Below are 24,350 nucleotides of genomic sequence, written 5' to 3'. Positions count from 1 at the left end.
CTGCATATTGGTAGACTAGTTCCTTAACTATTGAGCTATCTGGTCAACAGAGAGCTCAGTGGTTATGAAATGATGTTTGGTCATTTAATTTCAATGTTTAAAATTGTGTGGGGTGGGTGGTTAGCCCTGTGAAGGCCCTTCTTACTGGCATAACCTCCTGGCCCATGACCTGTGTTACATAATTTCCGATCAAACAATTAAATACTAAAAAAAGCTAAGTGGCAAAAGTCTTCTATAAATGTGCTTAACAACTGACGTATACCTTGAGTCTCAGCCAGGCACATGTACAGTAGTAGTAGACTGATTAATCAGGCGGTCGAATAATCAAGTGCCTGATTAATTCGTCGATTAAATGCATTTTTAGGTAATCAGGCTTGACTGATGTCTCAGCTCATGAGGGCATTTTTTAAAAAACTAACAAACATCTGTTGTCCCATCTGGCTTTTGTGTAATGATGCTCGGACACCCCCTTGTGACAGCAGTGACAATGGGGTTTGCAACAGTGGAGAAAAAAATGCAATGTTAAATAAATGCTCATTTAAATACAGCTATTTCCTGTCTCAGTTTTTCTTCTTATTAAACAGTTGTATCACATACAAAATAAATAAGTAAAAATATCAACATTATCTATCATTAATGTGTCCACCCCTACTGGTGTCATGATGCAATACAGCAAAATTGTATCATGTACTTGTTTGACTCAAGGAACAAGTATTATGATGTAAATGGCAAAAAGCCCCTAGTATTTGCCAATGTTTAGGTGTAGAATTCAAACAGAAGACTGTGAGTCAGTGAACTGCTGTGAACTTTGCAAAATCCAGGCCAATAAGCGAAGCGACGGTGCCAGCGCAAGCTCACTCTATGGTAGAGTGATGCCAAAACCAAAAATGCCAAATGTTGAGTCGACACTGAAACATGAATTGCCAAATATTGAGTTGACACTGAAATGCCAAATGTTGAGTCAACACTGAAACTTCAAATGCCAAATGTCGAGTCGACACCGAAATTGGAGATGCCAAATGTTGAGTTGACACTAAAACTGAAGATGCCAAATGTTGAGTCAACACTGAAACTTCAAATGCCAAATGTTGAGTTGACACTGAAACCGGAAATGCCAAATGTTGAGTCAACACTGAAACCTCAAATGCTAAATGTTGAGTTGACACTGAAACTGGAGATGCCAAATGCTGAGTTGATACTGAAATCGGAAATGCCAAATGTTGAGTCGACACTGAAATCGGAAATGCAAAATGTTGAGTCGACACTGAAATCGGAAATGCAAAATGTTGAGTTGACACTGAAACCTCAAATGCCAAATGTTGAGTTGACACTGAAACTGGAGATGCCAAATGTTGAGTTGACACTGAAACTGGAGATGCCAAATGTTGAGTTAACACTGAAACTGGAAATGGCAAATGTTGATTCGACACTGAAACCGGAAATGCCAAGTGTTGAGTTGACAGGAAAACTGGAGATGCCAAATTTAAAGGACTGCACGTCACGTGACATCATGGTCAGCTCTCATTTTCATGTAGACATTGGGCAATCTCGGAAAATGCAACAATCCTTCATCAAACATCTTCTAATTTCAAAGAAAAACAACCCGAGTGGTTGCATTGTTGTTGAAAATCAAAGATCACTGTGGGCGGTGGCCAAATGGTTAGTGATTAGAACAGAAACGAGAGAGAGGAAATCATATTCAACAGATTAAGGTACAACTGTTTTTTTTTTTGTTGTTTTTTTTTTTGAGCAACACAGGGATTTTTTTTTATATGACAAGGAGAGTCATATTTATTGATTTGTTTATATATTTATTTTAAAATCTATCTCCAGCTACCCACAGGGACCGAAGGGTGTATAGAAATCTACTCAGTCACACTTTCTTCCACCCACAATAACTGAAAAAAATTATCAGATTTTCACCAAATGTGAACTGGATATCACGAGTAAAAGTACCCCAGACAAACTTGAGCTATGGGGGAGTTGATACTCTAGAGGTTAAAAGGGTAGCCTTAAAACCAGAAGCTTCTCTGTTCACATCCCTGTCTGACCAGCTGCTGGCAGGGTTACGGTTTAATTTTTGTCACGTCTGGGAGCATGCACTGGTGCAATGTGTCAACCACACTATGGAATTGATCTGGGTCATAGGTGACAACTTCCCATGCAGACAACCTTTCAATCCCCATCTATCAAAAGTATAACACTATCTAGCTGCTACAGCCAGGTGACACGTGGGCATGTCCTCGGCCTACTACTTGCATGGTGGATCACGCACTGTGATATGCACTACTTGTATATGGCCAAAATATCAGTGATGCACCCTCAAAATGTAAGTGGTAGCCCTAACATGAGTCTGCTTAAGTAACCCCTTGTTTGACACAAAGACAGTCTAATGGTGCCCAAGGATCCTCTGAAGACACCCATGGACACACGAATGTCTCTTGGAATTCTCTCATTTTGTGACCATCATTAGGGGTGGAACAAATTTTGTAATGATTATACAACTAAAATTAGAAGAAATAACGTCTCATTTCACATACAAATTTGGGTACATTAATGAACAATTTTAATTTTTCACATGGTTTTCCAAAATCCAATCGTAGGGCAGATTCACCTCACGTGACACACCAAAGATTGTTTTTAGGAGTGATGTGTTACTAGTTTATTAGCTCGTTTATTAGCATTTAGCTAGTTGACGAAGTTGACCTCTTGATGTCTTAATTGTAATCCTGTGGTACTTAATATAAATATAAAAACAAACTGAAGTAGACATATGTGATTTTATTGGACAATGAACAACAGGTTTGTTTGTCAGGGGTTGGTGGCGGTAATGTATATAAACGCCGCAGCAGACGAAGAAGAAGAAAGGAAGTGACGTAATGAGGAAGTAATGTAGCCTGTGTCCGTCGGAGCGACGTTGAAATATTAAAACTCTTTTTGTTTGCACGTTTAAACACATGGCTTGTTTCTTTAGAAGACACGTTGCAGCAAAGGTAAAGGAACGTGACTCAAACGAGTGGAGAATGTGCGAATGCTAAGTTGACATGTTTTAAAGCGACTCAAGGATGAACTTTGCTGTTTACCTGCTTCACAACTGCGTTTTTGGAACTTATCTTTATATTTGGTTTGTGTTTCTGTTGAAAACAGAACAGTGTAATAACATCAACAGTCTAATGTAAACAAATAAACACCAAACCCTCCAATATAAGAAGTAACCCCTAAAACAGTCCAGTCCGTTAGAAATAAATAAGAGAAATAAATGATAACATACAGACGTGAACCTGTCGTAATATTTGACCTCGTTTGATTTCACAGACATTAAAACAAGTAACTTGCCCATAAAGATGAGGTACACAACTGTATGTTGATTTTTCGCTGTCAGCTCATCTTATTTTCACCACAAATTAACTTCTCAAATTAATAAAAACAGTCCAGATCTTGCTGCACATTCGATTCCCCCCAAAAAATCGGTCCCCCCAATGTAGTTCACAAATTAACACCTCCTTTCTGCTTCAAACTGCACTCCAGTCATCATCTATCTCAGCGACAGATATCTGAAGCTTTAGTGCAACAGTCATTTCCACATAAATTCAGCATTATTTCACCATAAAAGGCGGCGGAAGTGATCAGAGCTAAACGAGCTGCACACAGCACATCGAACATTTTAAAGTGTCAAGGAATTTCGCCTTGTTTCTGCTTAAAACTGACAGAGTGATTTAAGAGGTTTTTACCTTTATCATCTGATGGTTAATAATCCCATTAATCCAATTGATTGCTTTGGGTGAAGAGACTCGGACGTCTTAGACGTGCTGCTGTGGTCCGATATGACCCATGCCAGATGCAAAAGGCGGACCAATTTTTAGGGGCGGACCGTTTGGTCTGCGGCACCGGCTATGAATTCCCACTCCCAAACGACCATTAGGAGACAGAACTCGTGCCACATCAAAGTGAGGTTGACAGCGCCTCGGCAGCCAACCAATCATAGGACAGGAGAGAGAGGCCAGTATCTGGCCCTTTTCAGGGCTGGTTATCGGGCTACACATTTGACCAGCTTTTGTTGCCATGTAGTGGGTGATGTGAACATTTCAGGCCTTCTGTACATTTCTTGCTTGAAACCCTAAACTCTGTTTAAAAAAAGGGTATTCGTAAATGTCAGAAATGCATGATTTTTTTTTTTGACAGGCAGAGCTTTGACCTCATATTAATGTATCAAAATTTAGAGTTTGAGAGTTTTATGGCTCTTGAGTTTTAGCACATGGAGTATTTTGCCATGCACGACAGTAATTTCTCTTGACAAGCAGTTGTGAATATGTTCAGTTTTAGAGAGTTATTAAGAAATTTGTTTGTGGATTAAGAATTTATCTGACAATGAAATTGTTGGTGACAAATTCAATACCATTATGTGAAGTAACAAAACTTCTTATTTTTCTTTGTTTGTGTGTGTGAAAAATAATTTAGATCCAAATTTGCATTTGTTTTAAATCTACCCAGAAATTATGGTCATACATACATAAAATGTCTGATACATTCTTCAATATCACAGAAAGAACATATTTTGAAATGTGTTTCTTGTATTTCATTTTCAGTCTGTACACACCTGATCCCATCAGATCTCAGAATGCATCACCATGAAATAAGGCCCCATAAAGAAACAAAACAAAACATTAGTTTATCATCCTTGACATCAGAAAACCCTCTATCATGCGTATAGATTTAATTCTGACATCCTTACCAAGTGATAAGTGATTTTTTTAAATGAATGTTATTACTATTATTTATTCTTTAACTGTATATATCAGAAGGAAAAGCTTTGCACAAAAAACTAAATTCTTTGGGGCATACAGGAAATTAGTCGGTATTTATTAAGGAATTTATCATCAAGAGAGAAGCTTTCACATTTTTTTAATCTATTTTTATTTTTGTTTGTTGGTTGGTTGGTTGGTTAGCAGGATTACTTAAAAAATCGGATTTCAATTAAATTTTTACCAGGGGTGTATCTTGGCCTAACTTAGAAGTCATTAAATTTTGGTAATGATCCGGAACACGATCCGGATCCAGTAATTTTTTTAAGGATTCTTTATCATTGCAAGATCAGGCCAATTTCAACATTTTTGCATCTAACTTTATGAAGACAAGTCACAAAAGCTGAACAAAATTAAGTTATGACACAACAATAATTTTGCATTTGTTTCTCCTTACTGAATAAACTTATTAGAAAAAACTTGTGTACTTCATGCAGTTTCTCTTTATAAATACATTTGCTGAAGATCTAAGGGTTTAACCCTCTGGGGCCGACACCGTCGTATACGATGGCAGAGACCAAGCTTTGCTAAATTATAAATAACTTTTTAATGATATGAAATAGAAACTTACTTTTTTTTTTTTTTTTTTGCTGAAAAGTTAACTCCGCGGACTTTCAAGCCACCGCCCACTATCTTTGTAGTCCTCATAGAAGCTGTGTGATGACGTGAGCAGTGTGAGTGTCCAATCAGAATTGGTTCACCGTCACATGGTTTTCCAAAATCCAATCATAGGGCAGATTTGTGACACACAAAAGATTGTTTTTAGGAGTGATGTGTTACTAGTTTATTATAGTTTGCTGTGTGTTTTGAATAAATGTGTGCGGAAAGTTATTTTCTGCTTTACTTTTTCCTTTCTTATTTCTGATTGTAAACCTTTATTACACTTATAAAACACAACTATAGCATATATATTTTGAAAGTACAGGTTGTCCTGAAAAAAAGAGACATAAAACTTAATTGTGGGATGCAGGGAGAACTGTTAACAGCAATAATAAAACATTTATGCCAGGCGAGTGAACTGTTTAAAAAATGCCCTAGGACCCCAGAGGGTTAACCACTGACTCTGAAACATGATGGTAGATGTGTGAAACAACGTGGAATAAGTCTTTTTGCCAAAGGGTATTCCATGTGACGTCAGTGACCCTACGGCCTTGGCGGAGGTTTGCGCTCTCCATGTACTTCTAGTCTGCTTATAGTACTTGTTCATGAAACACAGAGCTTTAGAGTATAGCGGGTGCATGTTTTTCATCATATATTGTAAATCTCTTCTGCCATTCCATCAATCCTCACATGACGATGGCATTGACACGAGATTTTTCCACGTCGTCCTGTCCCAAGTTAGTTGCACAGCTTCTTCCATGCTTATGCCATGTATCTTAAGGTCTTCCTGTATGTTATTCATCCATGTCTTTGCCTGGCGTCCTCTGCTTCTCCGTCCAGGGATATAGCAGTGCAGGACTCTTGTTGGTAGTGTTTCCTGCTTCATTCTTTTAACATGACCAAACCTCCTCTTACGTATATCATCAACCACTGTTTCGGTTGAGCCTACTCTTTGCCTCACGACTTCATTTCTAATTCTGTCTCTTCTGATTACCTTCAGCAGTCTTTGGAAGCAGTTCATTTCCATGGTTTGTAGCCTTCTTTCATCTTCTTTCTTCAATACCCAGCATTCAGAACCATATATCAGTACTGGCAATACCAGTGTTTTATAAACCATATATATTTAGTCACCATTGATAAATCCTTAGCCGTCCAGATTTTCTGGAGCTTTCCAATCACTGCTGAGGCAAGCCCAATCCATTTCTTTGTCTGCCGTACATTTGCCATTCCTAGGTATGTGAAGTCTGCTAGAGTCTCTGCAATCAGGTCAGTGTCATCAGCAAAATGAAGATTATTGATTACTTGCCCATCTGCACTTACGCCAACAGTACAGTTACCTAGTGCTCTTAGCATCATAGCTTCGAGCAGTAACAGGAAAAGTTATGGTGACAGATTGTAACCTTGATGAACTCCGGTGGTTATTGAGGGTCATATTATAAATCACCAATTTTTATAAAGCTGTTATGTGGGATAATGTATGCCAAGTGATCTTGAAGGTGTTGTTAATCTAAGTGAAAACAGTCATTTCAAGTCCACTTTCTGATCTGTTATGTGAAGCTGGGCAGGACGCTGCAGCACTCTGAGGATGGCATCATGTCAGCTCTGTCAGCAGCTACAGTTTCAAAGAAACAGTTAAGTATTGTTGTTACTCACTTTGATTTCATTCTCAAATCAGCCCTTAACTGGTCTTTCCAAAGATTTCTGAAAGTTTTGATGTTGGTTTTTTTTTTTTTTTGCTCTTTTAGGCACGCTGCAGATTTCATACTGTCAATGAAGATGCTACAGAAAAGTGGAATTTTACCAGCCAGTTCTGATCTGCAGCTGCAGACAGAAACCTTAGCAAGTGAGGTAAGAATAATAATGGAAACAATGGTTGGCCTTAAGGCGCCTCTTTTCCAGGTCTTGGCCTTGGATGCATTGACCTTAGCTTTGGCCTTGAGGGTCATAAGCCATCATAATGTCAAAAAAATTCAAGGTATTGTCAGTAATATTAAATAGCACGGAAGCTGTTGTTTTGCAGATGGGAGTGATTGCTGGAGTGAGAGACGTGCACTTGGAAAATACATACAGCATGTTTTATCAGTATTATACAAAAGATCATTTTCAATGCCAAATTTTTTCACATATCCTTCTCAGTTTTTGCAAGGATTTTATATTTGGACAAATTAGTCATAGGTCATCAGCATAAAGAAGATGGTTCAAAACAAAGCACCTACACAACAACCAACATTAGCATTTTTAAGATGGAAACTCAAATCATCAGTGTATACATTAAAGAGTAATGGTGATAGTAGGCTTTCCTGTCTTAAGGTGCCCGCACGACTTTGATCCGCACACTTGCACGCATATCGTCGTGACGATCTCCACCTGCTGTGTTCCCAGCTGGACACTGCACTTTGTTCCACTGGATGCCACGCGTTGTGTACTAGATGCTGTGTATATAAAATTAGTATTTTGTAGCGGATTAATCATTTTCTCTCCGAGTTGGATGTTGAAAACGCCTCTAATCGCTTCCGGAATCACAGAGGACTGTTCCAGCTGCAGCTTTTCGCTCTCTTGCGTGCACACTGAATGAGGTGGAGAAAGCATTTGTAACCATCTTAAAAGGTAATTATTTGTCACGTTTATATTGTAATGGCTTGGTAAAACAGTTGCATGTTCATTCCTTGTGAGCAGCTGGAAAAAGTACGTTTATGATAGATTTAACATCTTGTTATAATCGTTCAGATGCGCTGCACTCTGATGCGGTGCGCTGATGCAAGCATTTGCGCTTACACATAGTGTTTTTGAATTGTTTGCGTAATGTTCACGTAATTAATGTATGATGGAGATTTTGAACATTTCAAAATTTTCTTTGCGCACTTGCACAAAGCTGCGCACAGTTTACAGCGGTTTACAGCGAGTTTGAGATGAGTTTACTCTCGTGTATGGCAGAGTGCATGCAAGTGCGTGGATTAAAGTCATGCAAATGTTAGGGGGTCTTTTCACCGTTGGTAATCGTGAAGCGGGGAGGCAAAATGTTATTCCACCTTACACACATCTTTTGGTTCTGGTACCAGTAAACAAGCAGCCGCACAAGATACAGTGGAACATTTTTGTCAATAAGTTATTTAAACAACATCCAGTGATTTACCAGGCCTTGGAGGCATCCATAAAGCACACAAAAATGGGGGACCCTAGTCCTCTACAGTACTTAATTGTTTCTTTTTGTGCAACGACGCACATGTCGGTGCCACATTTTGCTTTAAAACTGAATTGGTAGTTGGAAGTTTGGATAAAAAGATTTTAAACGATTAAGCAGGAGTGCCTCCCAAAACTTTGGATAATGCTGATGTGATGGTAACTGGCCTGAAGTTATGACTACTAGAAATGTTACCAGACTTGTATTTTATAACAGGAACTATGGTCGCTAAAGTTATGTACAGTGGCGGATATGAACAACAAAATAGACACAAACACTCGGGCTAGCATATTTCAAATGGTTATTGCTTATCCCATCAGAGCCTCAAGCCTTTCCACTGGACAAATTCTTATTGACACCAGCACATTCCAGTGTGGAGATTTGTTTACCCCAATCAAAAGCAAATCACGGCATGCTTATGTTCCTGGTTATCAACAGAGTAAAGATTTCTTATTTATTTATTTATTTTGCCCCAGTTGGAGGTGTTTAGCTATTTTGGCATCATGTTCATGATTGGGTGTATGTTGGAGCATGAGATTGACTGTTGTGGGTGCTGTACCGGACTGTCGTGGGGATGAACGAAAGAATTCATAAGTCAGAAAATGTATACAAGAACATTTCCAAGTCCCTGGGTATCCTTTGTTTTCACGCCGACATTGCAGAACTGCCAACGACAGGCTGCCCTCAAAAATTCAGGGTGATTAAATGCAATTAGATGAGATTATTTGTAATGTTCACTCCTTGGTAATGTCCTTTTGTGTGTGTGTTTTTTAGCTGAAGCTGGACAGTGTCATAGAAAACATTTTTGCTGGACATGGTTTGATCATCTTCAGAGTGGATCGCAAACTTCTTGTACAGGTTTGCCATTTGTTTTCAAAGTGTTACGCACACAGAGGTCTTCAGTGCTGCTGTCTTATCAATAGAAGGTTGATTAAGTTAAAAAAAAAAATCTGTTGTAGAAAATGTTGGAGCCATTTGGAAAGGGGGAAGATGAGAAATTTGGTTTAAATAGTGAACTTTTTAATACCCTCAAGAGAGGAACAACATTGGTGGAATATAGGTATGTGTGACCAATATTTGTGATTTATTTATTTATTTTATTCTACATTCAAGGTCTTATAGATGTTAAGCCATGCTGTTATGTTGATGTGATTCTATGTTACAGCTCTCCAAATATTGCCAAAAAATTCCATGCTGGACACTTACGATCTACAATTATTGGTGAGATTTGATTACAGTTTCTTTATTCGGTAACAGAGGCCACAGTCATTTTACAGTCTGAGCCCGTGAGGCAGGCCAGTAACGTTGTACAACGAACATTTGATGTGTGGTCTGAAAGTCAAGTAATTTGTTCAAAATCTGGATTAAGGGTTGAAAAGACTAAAGTTTTCAAATTGGAAGAGCTGCAAATAATTAAGCAGATTTTTGACCTACAAAATTATACATTATCTATGTGCTGTCTGTCTTTCACTTTTACTGTCTTTTTCACACATATTTAAGGGTCTTCAATGATCTGTAGGAACTTTGTTCAGTTCGGGATGTCCGTGGCGATGTTAGCAAAAGACCAGGCTTGATGAATGGGGGGGCGGGGCGAGCAGCTTCAGAAGGCACAGAATAACCAGTTGCGCTACAGATCCTGAATTGAGTTCATAGAAAAGAATCTCCAATCAGAGGTGGTTCTAGCTTGTAACTGTCTTGTATGACGCTCTGGGTGAAACCCTCCTTCATCTCCCTCCCTCTTCCCAGTCATACACATACAAAAAGGAAACAATAAAACCATTCTGCACAAATTAACTTTTGATCTAAATTTAAATTTCTGTAAGTGCTTCCTCAGTGGGTGTCCACCACATGTGACATATTCTCAGTCAGTAACAAGTAGAGGTGCATTCAATAAATGGCACCCAGTCCTCACTGTGACGTGATATAGCTTGACTTGATGTTCTAATGAGCAACCGAAAACTATTTCCTCCAATTTTGTCGTTAATTTCAATGAATCACCTTTAGTGGCATATTTTAATGTATAAAAGTAAACTGCAGTCTGTGAACTTGGCAAACATGAACATACTGAGTGATTTATTGCTGCCCTGCAAAATGCATTTTGAAAAATTGGTATCACTTAATTAAGGTGATGGTATGTGTTGGCGTGATGCAGCAGTTTTCACTTTGGATATCGGGGTTTTTTTTTTTTTGTGGTTTTGGAATTCAGCTGTAATCCTGGGATATGGAGAAAGTGTATGTATGTGGCTACTTAAATTCTGCTTAAATTAGGAAAATATCTGTTAAAACACATAGACTTGTAGGACTTTGGAGATGTTGAATGTGAAATATCAAACATATGAAAATGTAAAAGACATAAAAACTAATCTGGTACAATATGACTCCTTTAATATTTATGTTATTGGATCAAAGACCATTTTATTTTTAAATCTGCCCATTGAACATTAAAATCTGGATGAAAACATCATTAATCAAACATTTTAAAACCTGTAAGAGCTCCGTGTGGCTGTTTCTTCCCCCAATCTGGAATATAACAGTGACCTTTATTAAAGCAAGTTACTTTGGTATGAAAACTATTTTGAGATACTTGGTGTTATTAAAAAAAACTTCTGGTCTGGTGCTGTTGTTTAAACCGTGCAAAAAAGTGTCCAGAGGCACAGACTTGAAACCAGTTACTTCTCTGGAAAAAACGCTATTTACAGGCCGAGTCAGTGATGTTGAAACAAAAGGATCAAAGTGCGATTAATTGAGATTAAAACTATGGGTAGGTTTTTTTTCCAGCCCTGTTGTAGATAGGTAAATGTTGTTAGGCTCACAAATGTTCATGTAGGGACCTGAAAATGGGTGTCTCCTCTGAAGATTGGGGTCAGTGTTGTTTTTGCTAAGATATTTTATGTTGGGAGTAATTTTCCACAATTGTGCCACTGGCTGAACTTAAAAACTCTTCACTCCCATTTCCAGGAAACTTCATTGCTAACCTTAAACAGACACTCGGACACAATGTCATTCGAATGAACTACCTTGGAGACTGGGGTCTGCAGTTTGGTGAGTGAACAATGGAAATTTTTTTTAATCATGATGATTATTCAAAGTTGCAGCTTTCTTCAAGGAATGGCATTACAGTTACATTAAACCTTTTTACAGTACTTCCAGAAAGTATTCACAGCACTTCACTTTTTCCACATTTTGTTATGTTATAGCCTTATTCCAAAGTGGATGAAATTAATTTTTTCCTCAAAAATCCAACACACAATACCCCAAAATCGCAATATGGTTGTTGTTGTTGTTTTAATAAAACAAAACTAAAGCCCTGGGCCCACCGAATAATGAAGGATGAATAATGAGCTACGTAGTTTGTTTTTTTTTTTTTTTTTTTGGTATGAGTCCAGTTATTCAACAAATATGGGAGAATAGTGGCTCCGAGAAGCAGAATATTTCACTAACAAGGCTCATCTCTGAGCGTGCCACTAATTTCAAGAAGTTCAAAAGTTAGCAACAACAGCATGGGGCAGTTTGTGCACGAGGTACTACGAGGACAAACAAGGATGTTGGAGCCATGTTAGTGGTGAGTATGGGGCTGTTAGAAGCCCATTGTCCGAGCACCTGGCGGCTGCGAGGACAGGATAGGCTATTTTGGACAGGCTATTTGGGCTTCGCACACTTCGTCCTGACAGTTCCTCCTGCTTTGTGTGCTGGACGCTGTATATGAATTAATTATTTTATAGCTGATTAATCCTTTTCTGTCAGAGTTTGAATGTTGAAAACACCTCTAATCACTTCTGGAATCACAGAGGACTGTTTCATCTGGACCATTTATCTTCTCTCTCTCTCTCTCTCGTGCAGTGCATGAGGTGGAGAACAGCCTAAAAGGTAGTTATTTGGCTTGGTAAAACAGTTGCATGTTCATTCCTTCTTTATAACAAGCTGTAAAAGTACATTTATGATAGATTTAACATCTTGTTATCAGATCATCTTGGATCAGATGAGCTCCACTGTGTGCGCAGTGACACAATCACTCGCACTCAAGACCAGCATTTACGCAGAACGCGAGCACACAAAAGAGCGATTTTGCAGACAATAGCGGACAAACACAAAGTTAAAACTGGATCACAGTGTCAAAATGACTTTAAGCTGCAGAAGAAATAAAGCCAGCAAGAAGAAGCACAGAGGTGACTGTCCAGGAACCTGTGATTCGGTTCTAGCTGGTCTGGTTATGGATGGGTTTGTGTTTGTGGATCTTGTTTCCACACAGGTGCAGGTGTATATGAATAAAGCACAACCTCATTGTGGTGTCTTTTTTTTTTTTGGTCACAGAGAAACCGCTCCACAGTAGTCCCCCCCCCCCCCCCCGCATCATTTTTTCAGCCTTGCGCTGATGCACACGCAGAACATGCATTTAATGACTCTGTAACACAGGTAAACTGCAGCCTGACACATGAATGCGCACATCGGCCGGACTGTGCAGGAATGTCTTTTTTTGGACTGCGTTTAAAAAATGTAACATCATCTTGAATGGATGCTGTGAATTGAAAACCCATACTTTAAAGGGACCAAGTGTGGGAGGGGTGGAGGGTTGGACCAAACCCATGCCTACACATGCACTACCATCACGTTACTTGGCACTACATGGATCATATGTGGCTTGACGTGATCATACACAGCGACACAAGCCATTCGAGGCTGGATGGGGCTCAAATGACAGGTCAGTCGTGACTCATTAGAATCAATTCAAATCAATTTTATTTATACAGCGCCAAATCACAACAAACAGTTGCCCCAAGGCGCCTTATATTGTAAGGCAAGGCCATACAATAATTACGGAAAAACCCCAACGGTCAAAACAACCCCCTGTGAGCAAGCACTTGGCGACAGTGGGAAGGAAAAACTCCCTTTTAACAGGAAGAAACCTCCAGCAGAACCAGGCTCAGGGAGGGGCAGTCTTCTGCTGGGACTGGTTGGGGCTGAGGGAGAGAACTAGGAAAAAGACATGCTGTGGAGGGGAGCAGAGATCAATCACTAATGATTAAATGCACAGTGGTGCATACAGAGCAAAAAGAGAAAGAAACAATCAGTGCATCATGGGAACCCCCCAGCAGTCTAAGTCTATAGCAGCATAACTAAGGGATGGTTCAGGGTCACCTGATCCAGCCCTAACTATAAGCTTTAGCAAAAGGAAAGTTTTAAGCCTAATCTTAAAGTAGAGAGGGTGTCTGTCTCCCTGATCTGAATTGGGAGCTGGTTCCACAGGAGAGGAGCCTGAAGCTGAAGGCTCTGCCTCCCATTCTACTCTTACAAACCCTAGGAACTACAAGTAAGCCTGCAGTCTGAGAGCGAAGCGCTCTATTGGGGTGATATGGTACTATGAGGTCCCTAAGATAAGATGGGACCTGATTATTCAAAACCTTATAAGTAAGAAGAAGAATTTTAAATTCTATTCTAGAATTAACAGGAAGCCAATGAAGAGAGGCCAATATGGGTGAGATATGCTCTCTCCTTCTAGTCCCTGTCAGTACTCTAGCTGCAGCATTTTGAACTAACTGAAGGCTTTTCAGGGAACTTTTAGGACAACCTGATAATAATGAATTACAATAGTCCAGCCTAGAGGAAATAAATGCATGAATTAGTTTTTCAGCATCACTCTGAGACAAGACCTTTCTGATTTTAGAGATATTGCGCAAATGCAAAAAAGCAGTCCTACATATTTGTTTAATATGCACATTGAATGACATATCCTGATCAAAAATGACTCCAAGATTTCTCACAGTATTACTAGAGGTCAGGGTAATGCCATCCAGAGTAAGGATCTGGTTAGACACCATGTTTCTAAGATTTGTTGGGCCAAGTACAATAACCTCAGTTTTATCCGAGTTTAAAAGCAGGAAATTAGAGGTCATCCATGTCTTTATGTCTGTAAGACAATCCTGCAGTTTAGCTAATTGGTGTGTGTCCTCTGGCTTCATGGATAGATAAAGCTGGGTATCATCTGCATAACAATGAAAATGTAAGCAATGCCGTCTAATAATACTGCCTAAGGGAAACATGTATAAAGTGAATAAAATTGGTCCTAGCACAGAACCTTGTGGAACTCCATAATTAACCTTAGTCTGTGAAGAAGATTCCCCATTTACATGAACAAATTGTAATCTATTAGATAAATATGATTAAAACCACCGCAGCACAGTGCCTTTAATACCTATGGCATGCTCTAATCTCTGTAATAAAATTTTATGGTCAACAGTATCAAAAGCAGCACTGAGGTCTAACAGAACAAGCACAGAGATGAGTCCACTGTCTGAGGCCATAAGAAGATCATTTGTAACCTTCACTAATGCTGTTTCTGTACTATGATGAATTCTAAAACCTGACTGAAACTCTTCAAATAGCCCATTCCTCTGCAGATGATCAGTTAGCTGTTTTACAACTACCCTTTCAAGAATTTTTGAGAGAAAGGAAGGTTGGAGATTGGCCTATAATTAGCTAAGATAGCTGGGTCAAGTGATGGCTTTTTAAGTAATGGTTTAATTACTGCCACCTTAAAAGCCTGTGGTACATAGCCAACTAATAAAGATAGATTGATCATATTTAAGATCGAAGCATTAATTAATGGTAGGGCTTCCTTGAGCAGCCTGGTAGGAATGGGGTCTAATAGCCATGTTGATGGTTTGGAGGAAGTAACTAATGAAAATAACTCAGACAGAACAATCAGAGAGAAAGAGTCTAACCAAATACTAGTTAAAGTTAAAGGAATACTCGGCTCAATAGAGCTCTGACTCTTTGTCAGCCTGGGCTACAGTGCTGAAAAGAAACCTGGGGTTGTTCTTATTTTCTTCAATTAGTGATGAGTAGTAAGATGTCCTAGCTTTACGGAGGGCTTTTTTTATAGAGCAACAGACTCTTTTCCAGGCTAAGTGAAGATCTTCTAAATTAGTGAGACGCCATTTCCTCTCCAGCTTACGGGTTATCTGCTTTAAGCTGCGAGTTTGAGAGTTATACCACGGAGTCAGGCACTTCTGATTTAAAGCTCTCTTTTTCAGAGGAGATACAGCATCCAAAGTTGTCTTCAATGAGGATGTAAAACTATTGACGAGATACTCTATCTCACTTACAGAGTTTAGGTAGCTACTCTGCACTGTGTTGGTATATGGCATTAGAGAACATAAAGAAGGAATCATATCCTTAAACCTAGTTACAGCGCTTTCTGAAAGACTTCTAGTATAATGGATCTTATTCCCCACTGCTGGGTAGTCCATCAGAGTAAATGTAAATGTTATTAAGAAATGATCAGACAGAAGGGAGTTTTCAGGGAATACTGTTAAGTCTTCAATTTCCATACCATAAGTCAGAACAAGATCTAAGATATGATTAAAGTGGTGGGTGGACTCATTTACATTTGAGCAAAGCCAATGAGTCTAATAATAGATTAAATGCAGTGTTGAGGCTGTCATTCTCAGCATCTGTGTGGATGTTAAAATCGCCCACTATAATTATCTTATCTGAGCTAAGCACTAAGTCAGACAAAAGGTCTGAAAATTCACAGAGAAACTCACAGTAACGACCAGGTGGGCGATAGATAATAACAAATAAAACTGTTTTTTGGGACTTCCAATTTGGATGGACAAGACTAAGAGTCAAGCTTTCAAATGAATTAAAGCTCTGTCTGGGTTTTTGATTAATTAATAAGCTGGAATGGAAGATTGCTGCTAATCCTCCGCCTCGGCCCATGCTATGAGCATTCTGGCAGTTAGTGTGACTCGGGGGTGTTGACTCATTTAAACTAACATATTCATCCTGCTGTAACCAGGTTTCTGTAAGGCAGAATAAATCAGTATGTTGATCAATTATTATATCATTTACTAACAGGGACTTAGAAGAGAGAGACCTAATGTTTAATAGACCACATTTAACTGTTTTAGTCTGTGGTGCAGTTGAAGGTGCTATATTATTTTTTCTTTTTGAATTTTTATGCTTAAATAGATTTTTGCTGGTTATTGGTGGTCTGGGAGCAGGCACCTTCTCTACGGGGATGGGGTAATGAAGGGATGGCAGGGGGAGAGAAGCTGCAGAGAGGTGTGTAAGACTACAGCTCTGCTTCCTGGTCCCAACCCTGGATAGTCATGGTTTGGAGGATTTAAGAAAATTGGCCAGATTTCTAGAAATGAGAGCTGCTCCATCCAAAGTGGGATGGATGCCGTCTCTCCTAACAAGACCAGGTTTTCTCCAGAAGCTTTGCCAATTATCTATGAAGCCCACCTCATTTTTTGGACACCACTCAGACAGCCAGCAATTCAAGGAGAACATGCAGCTAAACATGTCACTCCCGGTCCGATTGGGGAGGGGTCCAGAGAAAACTACAGAGTCCGACATTGTTTTTGCAAAGTTACACACCGATTCAATGTTAATTTTAGTGACCTCCGATTGGCGTAGAAGGACTAGAAGGAGAGAGCATATCTCACCCATATTGGCCTCTCTTCATTGGCTTCCTGTTAATTCTAGAATAGAATTTAAAATTCTTCTTCTTACTTAGAAGGTTTTGAATAATCAGGTCCCATCTTATCTTAGGGACCTCGTAGTACCATATCACCCCAATAGAGCGCTTCGCTCTCAGACTGCAGGCTTACTTGTAGTTCCTAGGGTTTGTAAGAGTAGAATGGGAGGCAGAGCCTTCAGCTTTCAGGCTCCTCTCCTGTGGAACCAGCTCCCAATTCAGATCAGGGAGACAGACACCCTCTCTACTTTTAAGATTAGGCTTAAAACTTTCCTTTTTGCTAAAGCTTATAGTTAGGGCTGGATCAGGTGACCCTGAACCATCCCTTAGTTATGCTGCTATAGACTTAGACTGCTGGGGGGGTTCCCATGATGCACTGATTGTTTCTTTCTCTTTTTGCTCTGTATGCACCACTGTGCATTTAATCATTAGTGATTGATCTCTGCTCCCCTCCACAGCATGTCTTTTTCCTGCTTCTCTCCCTCAGCCCCAACCAGTCCCAGCAGAAGACTGCCCCTCCCTGAGCCTGGTTCTGCTGGATGTTTCTTCCTGTTAAAAGGGAGTTTTTCCTTCCCACTGTCGCCAAGTGCTTGCTCACAGGGGGTTGTTTTGACCGTTGGGGTTTTTCCGTAATTATCGTATGGCCTTGCCTTACAATATAAGGCGCCTTGGGGCAACTGTTTGTTGTGATTTGGCGCTATATAAATAAAATTGAATTGAATTGAAAAATCTAGTTGAATCTAGTTAACTAGATCAATCTAACTGCGCAGATTAAACAGCTGACAGATACAGCAAAACACCGCTGTGCTCCGGAACAGGAAGTGATACAATACCGCTGTGAGAGCCAACCACCAGTCTGATACCTGGTACATGCGAGGGACTAGAGGCACATACATAGAGCCTTCTTCATAGTAGATACATGACAGATTTATACGTGGATCATTATTCGAATAATCACTGAAATTTCTGACAAATCCATACATGGCTCATTATTCATGGCTTTATTATTTGGTCGGACCCAGGCTTAAGAGGTCACATGCACATAAGTATTCACAGCCTTTGAGCTCAAGTGCATCCTGTTTCCACTGATCATCCTTGAGATGTTTCTGCAGCTTCTTTGGAGTCCACCTGGGGTAAATTTAGTTTATTAGTTTTTAGTAGATTGGACATGATTTGGAAAGACACACACCTGTCTACACAGTGCATGTCAGAGCAGAAATCCAGCATGAAGACAAAGGAATTCTCTGTAGACATCCATGACAGGATTGTTTGGAGGCATAAATCTGGGGAAGGGTACAGAAACATTTCTGCTGCTTTGAAGGTCTCAATGAACACAGTGGCCTCCGTCATCCATAAATGGAAGAAGTTCAGATCCACCAGGATTCTTCCTAGAGCTGGCTGCCCATCTAAACTGAGTGATCGAGGGAGAAGGGCCTCAGTCAGGTAAGTGACCAAGAACCCAATGGTCACTCTGTCAGAGCTCCAGCATTCTTTTGTGGACATAGTAAGACCTTCCAGAAGGACAACCATCTCTGCAGCAATCCACCAATCAAGCCTGTATGGTAAACTGGCCAGACGGAAGCCTTGGTCAAAAGGCACATGGCATTCTACCTGGAGTTTGACAAAAGGCACCTGAAGGACTCTCAGACCATGACAAATAAAATTCTCTGGTCTGCTGAGACAAAGATTGAACTCTTTGGCATGAATGCCAGGTGTCATTTTTGGAGAAAACCAGGCACCATCCCTGCAAAGAAGCATGGTGGTGGAAGCATCATGTGGGGATGTTTTTCAGTGGCAGGAAGTGGGAGACTCATCAGGATTAAGGGAAAGATGAATGCAGCAATGAACAGAGACATCCTGGATGAAAACCTGCTCCAGAGCGCTCTTGACCTCAGACTGGGGTGACAGTTCATGTTTCAGCAGGATAATGCCCCTAAGCACACAGCCAACATATCAGAGGAGTGGCTTTGGGACAACTCTGTGAATGTCCTTGATTGGCCCAGCCAGACCAGACCAGAATCCAATTGAACATCTCTGGAGAGATCTGAAAATGTCTGTGCACCGTCGCTCCCCATCCAACCTGATGGAGCTTGAGAGGTGCTGCATTTTTTTCCTCAAGTTATCATTATGAATTTTGAGGGGAAAAAATGTATTTACTCCACTTTAAAATAAGACTGTAACATAACAAAATGTGGAAAAAGTCAAGCGCTGTGGCTATTTTCCAGATGCATTGTATTTTATGGAAGCAGTGTTTTAACCTTCTTTGACCTTCAGGTTTGCTGGGAGTTGGTTTTGGGCTGTTTGGAAGTCAAGAGAAATTGCAGAAGAATCCCTTGCAGCATTTGTTTGAAGTAAGTTTGCATGTTTGTACAAAAAATACACATAGCCACTCTGTAATCACAAAGCTGTATGTTTGTTTTCAGTTAAATTTGATTTGACATGCTACACACCCTTAAAGTCAAACAGTCTTGAAACACGTTCACTGAACCAGTCTGTACACACCCACACGATCTGTGGGAGAGGTTGACTGTTCAGCCGTGACATTTGGTCTTGTTCCTCTTCTACTAACCAAGAGTTCCGTTATGTTTCAAACAACAGGTGAAGAATTGGCCTGTTTTCATAGAGATAGATTTATTTTTAAAAGAACCTTGTAATAGTGTCCGAGGGCATGAAATCTGTAACAGCTATAACACTCTGACATTGGACCCCAGTGACCTTGGCCTACACCCAAATAATTAACTTTTGACTGATGTTTCCAGGTCAGTTCAGGAATCATTGTAAGTGGGTGCCACATTTGGTCCAAATCGGTTTGAAAATCAAATTCTTTGACCTTTGCCAAAATTAGTTTCATAGGGCAAATTTGCCTCCATCCGTCATTGACATACCAAGTTCGTTAGAAATCAGCAAAAGTATCCAAGAGGAGTAGGCAAACATACAGACAGTCCGATAACACCTTGAACTCGGTTATTGACCTTGCTGGGCAATTCGGGAATCCACCCCCATACGTGTGCCAAGTTCGATACAAATGTAAATCTTAGATTTAGACCTTTGACCCCAATTTCCTGACCCTTTGTCAAAGCAAAGACTTTAAGAGCAATTCTGGGGGGTGAGTGTCATTCACATGTGAATATAGGTGGAAATTGATCCAAGCACATCAAAGGAATAGTGAAACAAATACACACGTGCACATACACGCACACACAAACAGAAACGTTTCTCAAATGATTACCGTATATGACGTATCATTTCAGTGTTTGTTGGAAATTTTGCTGAGAATTTTTTTTTTAAATGATGGCTAGCTTTCTTTTCACTACAATAATACATGTTACCCTCCTGAACATCACAGTCCTAATTTTCAGTGTATATTTTATATGTTTGTGTCTTGCAGGTTTATGTACAAGTGAACCAGGAAGCAGAGCGAGATGAAAAAATACACAATGCTGCCAGAGACTTCTTTAAACAACTGGAACAACACGACACAAAAGCTATGTCGTTATGGCAACAGTTCAGAGACATCACAGTGAAGGAATATCAACAAGTGTACAAGGTACCACACAAAAGATCAAGTCTTTGAATAGTGGTAGTTGTGCTTTCATTATATTAGTTCATTAGTGGAGACTGTCCCATATGGATTTTTTGGGAGGCTGATACGGATTTTGAAGTAAAAAATTTACAGTACCAATATACCTGCCAATATATAGATTGAAGAATTGCAATGAGTCCAAACGTTTCATCACCAAACCCTTATGATAAAGAACTGTAACTGATACTTGGTGTTTTTAGTTTATATATGAGTTTTATTATTACAAGTCCCTTCGGCTCCAAGGTGGACCTGCATTTTGATTTGGTGCAAGTTTAACACCAGATGCCCATCCTGGAGAATGAGCAGGGGTGGCCTTGAACCAAAAACCTACTGCACTGGAAACAAGCGCACTAACCGCATGCCTTCACTCATTAGCAGTCACCGTGCTGCGTTTTTGGCCTCGCCTAGCTGGCAGCATAGTGGCCTGTGGTGACTGTAAAATGCTTGCTCTGAAAATGCATGGCAGTTGGTTAGTGGAGCACAAAAATAGGAATCTGGGGCAGAATTGTTTAGTTGGTGATACAAGCATGAAATTTGGTATGAATGTTTGTGGGTCCCAGTTCTAGAAAAAGTGCTAGTCATGAAAAAATCCAATATGGTGGCCATTGTCTCAAGATGGTCGTGAGTGCTTATAAAAGAAGCAAAATCATCAAACTTGACAGTCCAGTTTTTATGTATTTATCTTTATTCCTGTTCCCTTATGAACAGAGTGTTTAAATGCCAAAATATAAGATCTCTGTGCATGTGGGGCATTATAAAGCAGCCAGAATGGGTAGACACTCTGCTGCCAATATGCCCATGTTCTTATATTCAAATACTGCCCCTGAATTGGACTGCTCATGTCAGGGTGGCAAAGACAATGAGCCCTCCTTGCCACCAAAAGGCTTGTGAACCACATAGCCTCTGTCAGTCAAGTGTCCACTCTAGACTTTCCAGCAGCAAGGGTGATTTCGTAGTGGTGGTGCGAAAGGTGGGTCTCTAGCACCTCAAAACCAGTTGCTTTGGGCAGATGAAGCTCATTAGCAAATTCATCAAATCTTGGAAATTGGAAGGGGAAGCTAGCCAGTCAGGAGAAACAGAGAGGAATGAAGAGAGTGTATGTTGCTCGCTACCAGGGCACATTGGTAACAGACAGTGCTGTGAAACTCAGTGTCTGGTTCAATGTCAGCTAAACATCAGGTTTAGTATCTCAAATGCTGTTTAACCCTTTAATCATGAGCTCAACCGTTTGGTAGAAGATATTGATATTGACTACATTCTATTGAAAAATGTGAGACAATTAAAGGGTTAATAAGCTCCTAAGATGTTAAATAGCTGCAACTGAATTGACAGGATGTGCCAGCACGGGAGAGCTGAGCTAAGGATAACAGGGATTTTCAAAGCTATCTGGATGGTGTACAGATTAGGGTTAGGTATAGAGAACTGGTTCTTTTCAGGTATCGTTAAGAAATGATTTGATCCACCGATATCAATAGTCTTTTTGCTTAACGATTCCCTTATCTGTCCTTCAGAGTGGCCATTGTTTTTGAGGGTGTTTGTCGGGAAAATGATTATTTGTCTTTGTTGATTACAGACCCTGCAGCAGGTCTGTAATCAACTGCTTCTGCAGCGCGACTCCACTTTGAAGCGTGAACCAGTGAAGCAATGCTTCAATCCGCTGGCTCGTTGGTTCTTTGATTCGCTGCTCTTCAGAAGCGGCAAGTCTGCTTCTTAACCTCTCTCAAAGCCATTAAAATGTGTCAATCGTGAGTCACTTTTGTGTGGATTAAAGTCACTAACTGGGACTGTTGTTGCAGTCAAGAAATGAGAATCGTTGTCCGTTCCGTTGGCACAGCTTCAAACACTGCGTGGCTCTCTGCCAAGACAGAGTCTGGTTGGAATTAATAACTTCAAAATGAATTGCCGCTTTAAATAAAATGACACCTCTTTCCAAATGCTGTAATACAGACAATAAACTACAATTGACTAAAACATTTTTTTTTCCTCCCAAAGTGAGACATCCTGCATTCTTTATGAATGAATTTTGCAGCTCATCTCAAATGTATGGAAAAACTTTCATGCCAATAATGTCTGAAAGGAAATGCTTTTGACAAAAACTACAGATCTTGTTTATTTCTATATATGTCCAGAGATCAAGGATCCACCATGTAGAGTTTATTATGTCCAGAATTTACATTGACCAATTTCATATTTATTTACTTTAAGACTCAATAAAATGTTGTTGACATAGAAAACCTGTAAAGCCTACTTTTAGTACACAGAAAATTCACAAGAGGTATCCATAAGGAATCGATAAGGAATCAGATCGATAAGCGGAATCGGTAATGGTATCGGTATTGATAAAATCTTATCAATACCCATCCCTAGTACAGATCGTACCACATTTAAACATCTTTGGATGACTCATTGGGCTAGATGTTGGGCAGCTGTATGTCATGCAGAAAAGTGAGAGAAATACAATAACAGGAAAAATCCTCAGCCTTTAGTATCAAATTATGAATGGAAGATTAAAATCACAACCAAACTGGAGAAAATGTTGCTTTTGTCAGGAGGAAAAAGCAGTGAAGATTGAATGATGAAGAATGAAGCAATGAACAGCTTGCAAGGAGGATTGCGAGCTGTTCTACCTTTTCATTTCTTGCCAGTCATCACTCTAGCCTGAAGTTCAAAGTGTGATCTAACTGAGGAAAGGCCATTTACGAAGAGTAATGCTAAAGTCAAAAACACCATCACATTGTAGGAGATGACCTGATTCTGTCAGATTACCTAATGGGAAACTGCAAATAATGTTTAATGATTGAAGTCAATTTGGAACATAATGAAGATCTAGCTGTTGATTTGATGTTGGCAACCTATGCCATAGGGATGGATTTAGCTAATGAAAATAATTACTGTGTTTCTGTGTGAAGCATTGCATGATTTTTTAAAACTGTTCATGTCATTTAAAACTTTGTTTTAGCGACTGGGAATACAGTTTGACATTTACTCTGGAGAGTCCTTTCACCAAGAACAAGCCCAGGAAGCAGTGCGGCAATTGCAAACCCAAGGCCTGTTGAAGAAGACTGAGTATGCTACAGCATGAAATGATCTTGATTCAGGCTCTGTATTGTTTTATTGACATATAGTCTTCTCATATGTCTAAGCTACTTCAGTGTAGCTTTCTGCACTGTCTTGGTTATCGCTACTTTTGTTTGGAGTGATTAGTTTAAGACTAAATTTGACTGAAACTCACTACTGATCTTGTATAACTTAAATTTTGTGAAACTTTTCCTGACAGGAGAGGGACTGGTGTAGTGGATCTGTCTTCTGCTGGAGACATGAGCAGCCTGTGTGCAGTGCTCCGCAGTGATGGCACAAGTCTGTACATCACCAGGTTAGCCACGGGAGGAAATGCTCCTTTAAATGAGTACAATATGTAGAGAAACACATCGACATGGTCGAGAGTTTGTGGTTTCAGTCAGTAAAGTTGATAACTTATAAGCTGGGATACTGCTGGTTCTTCATAAAACAAGTCTTGCGGGGCATTCAGAAGAACTATTATGTATTGTATTTTGTTAGAAATCTGTAAAGAGAAACTAACAAATTTCACAACTTAAAATGTTAAAACTCTTCCTGGTTGGCAGATGAGTGACACATCCAGCTATAGCAACAAAACCGACCATTTTGTTTTTCATGAGATGTCAAAACAAATCTTCACATCCT

General features: G+C 39.7%; 1 protein-coding gene across 1 annotated transcript in view; it reads left to right on the top strand.

The window, feature by feature from the left end:
- The first annotated feature begins 2,844 nt into the window (after nucleotides 1-2,844).
- rars2 (arginyl-tRNA synthetase 2, mitochondrial) overlaps nucleotides 2,845-24,350 on the top strand; it is a 39,440-nt gene continuing 17,934 nt past the window's right edge. The window contains exons 1-11 of the mRNA XM_034162417.1: nucleotides 2,845-2,993; nucleotides 6,960-7,033; nucleotides 7,148-7,250; nucleotides 9,358-9,441; nucleotides 9,543-9,643; nucleotides 9,749-9,804; nucleotides 11,542-11,625; nucleotides 19,340-19,416; nucleotides 20,454-20,612; nucleotides 23,608-23,714; nucleotides 23,926-24,021. Of these exons, the coding sequence (XP_034018308.1) occupies nucleotides 2,958-2,993; nucleotides 6,960-7,033; nucleotides 7,148-7,250; nucleotides 9,358-9,441; nucleotides 9,543-9,643; nucleotides 9,749-9,804; nucleotides 11,542-11,625; nucleotides 19,340-19,416; nucleotides 20,454-20,612; nucleotides 23,608-23,714; nucleotides 23,926-24,021 (977 nt within the window). The 5' untranslated portion in view covers nucleotides 2,845-2,957. The remainder of the gene's footprint in view (nucleotides 2,994-6,959; nucleotides 7,034-7,147; nucleotides 7,251-9,357; nucleotides 9,442-9,542; nucleotides 9,644-9,748; nucleotides 9,805-11,541; nucleotides 11,626-19,339; nucleotides 19,417-20,453; nucleotides 20,613-23,607; nucleotides 23,715-23,925; nucleotides 24,022-24,350) is intronic.

The sequence above is a fragment of the Thalassophryne amazonica genome, chromosome 21 (assembly GCF_902500255.1).
Source record: "Thalassophryne amazonica chromosome 21, fThaAma1.1, whole genome shotgun sequence".
Lineage (NCBI taxonomy): Eukaryota > Metazoa > Chordata > Actinopteri > Batrachoidiformes > Batrachoididae > Thalassophryne > Thalassophryne amazonica.
The sequence above is the reverse complement of the archived record's forward strand: the minus strand, read 5'-3'. Positions and strand labels throughout refer to the sequence as shown.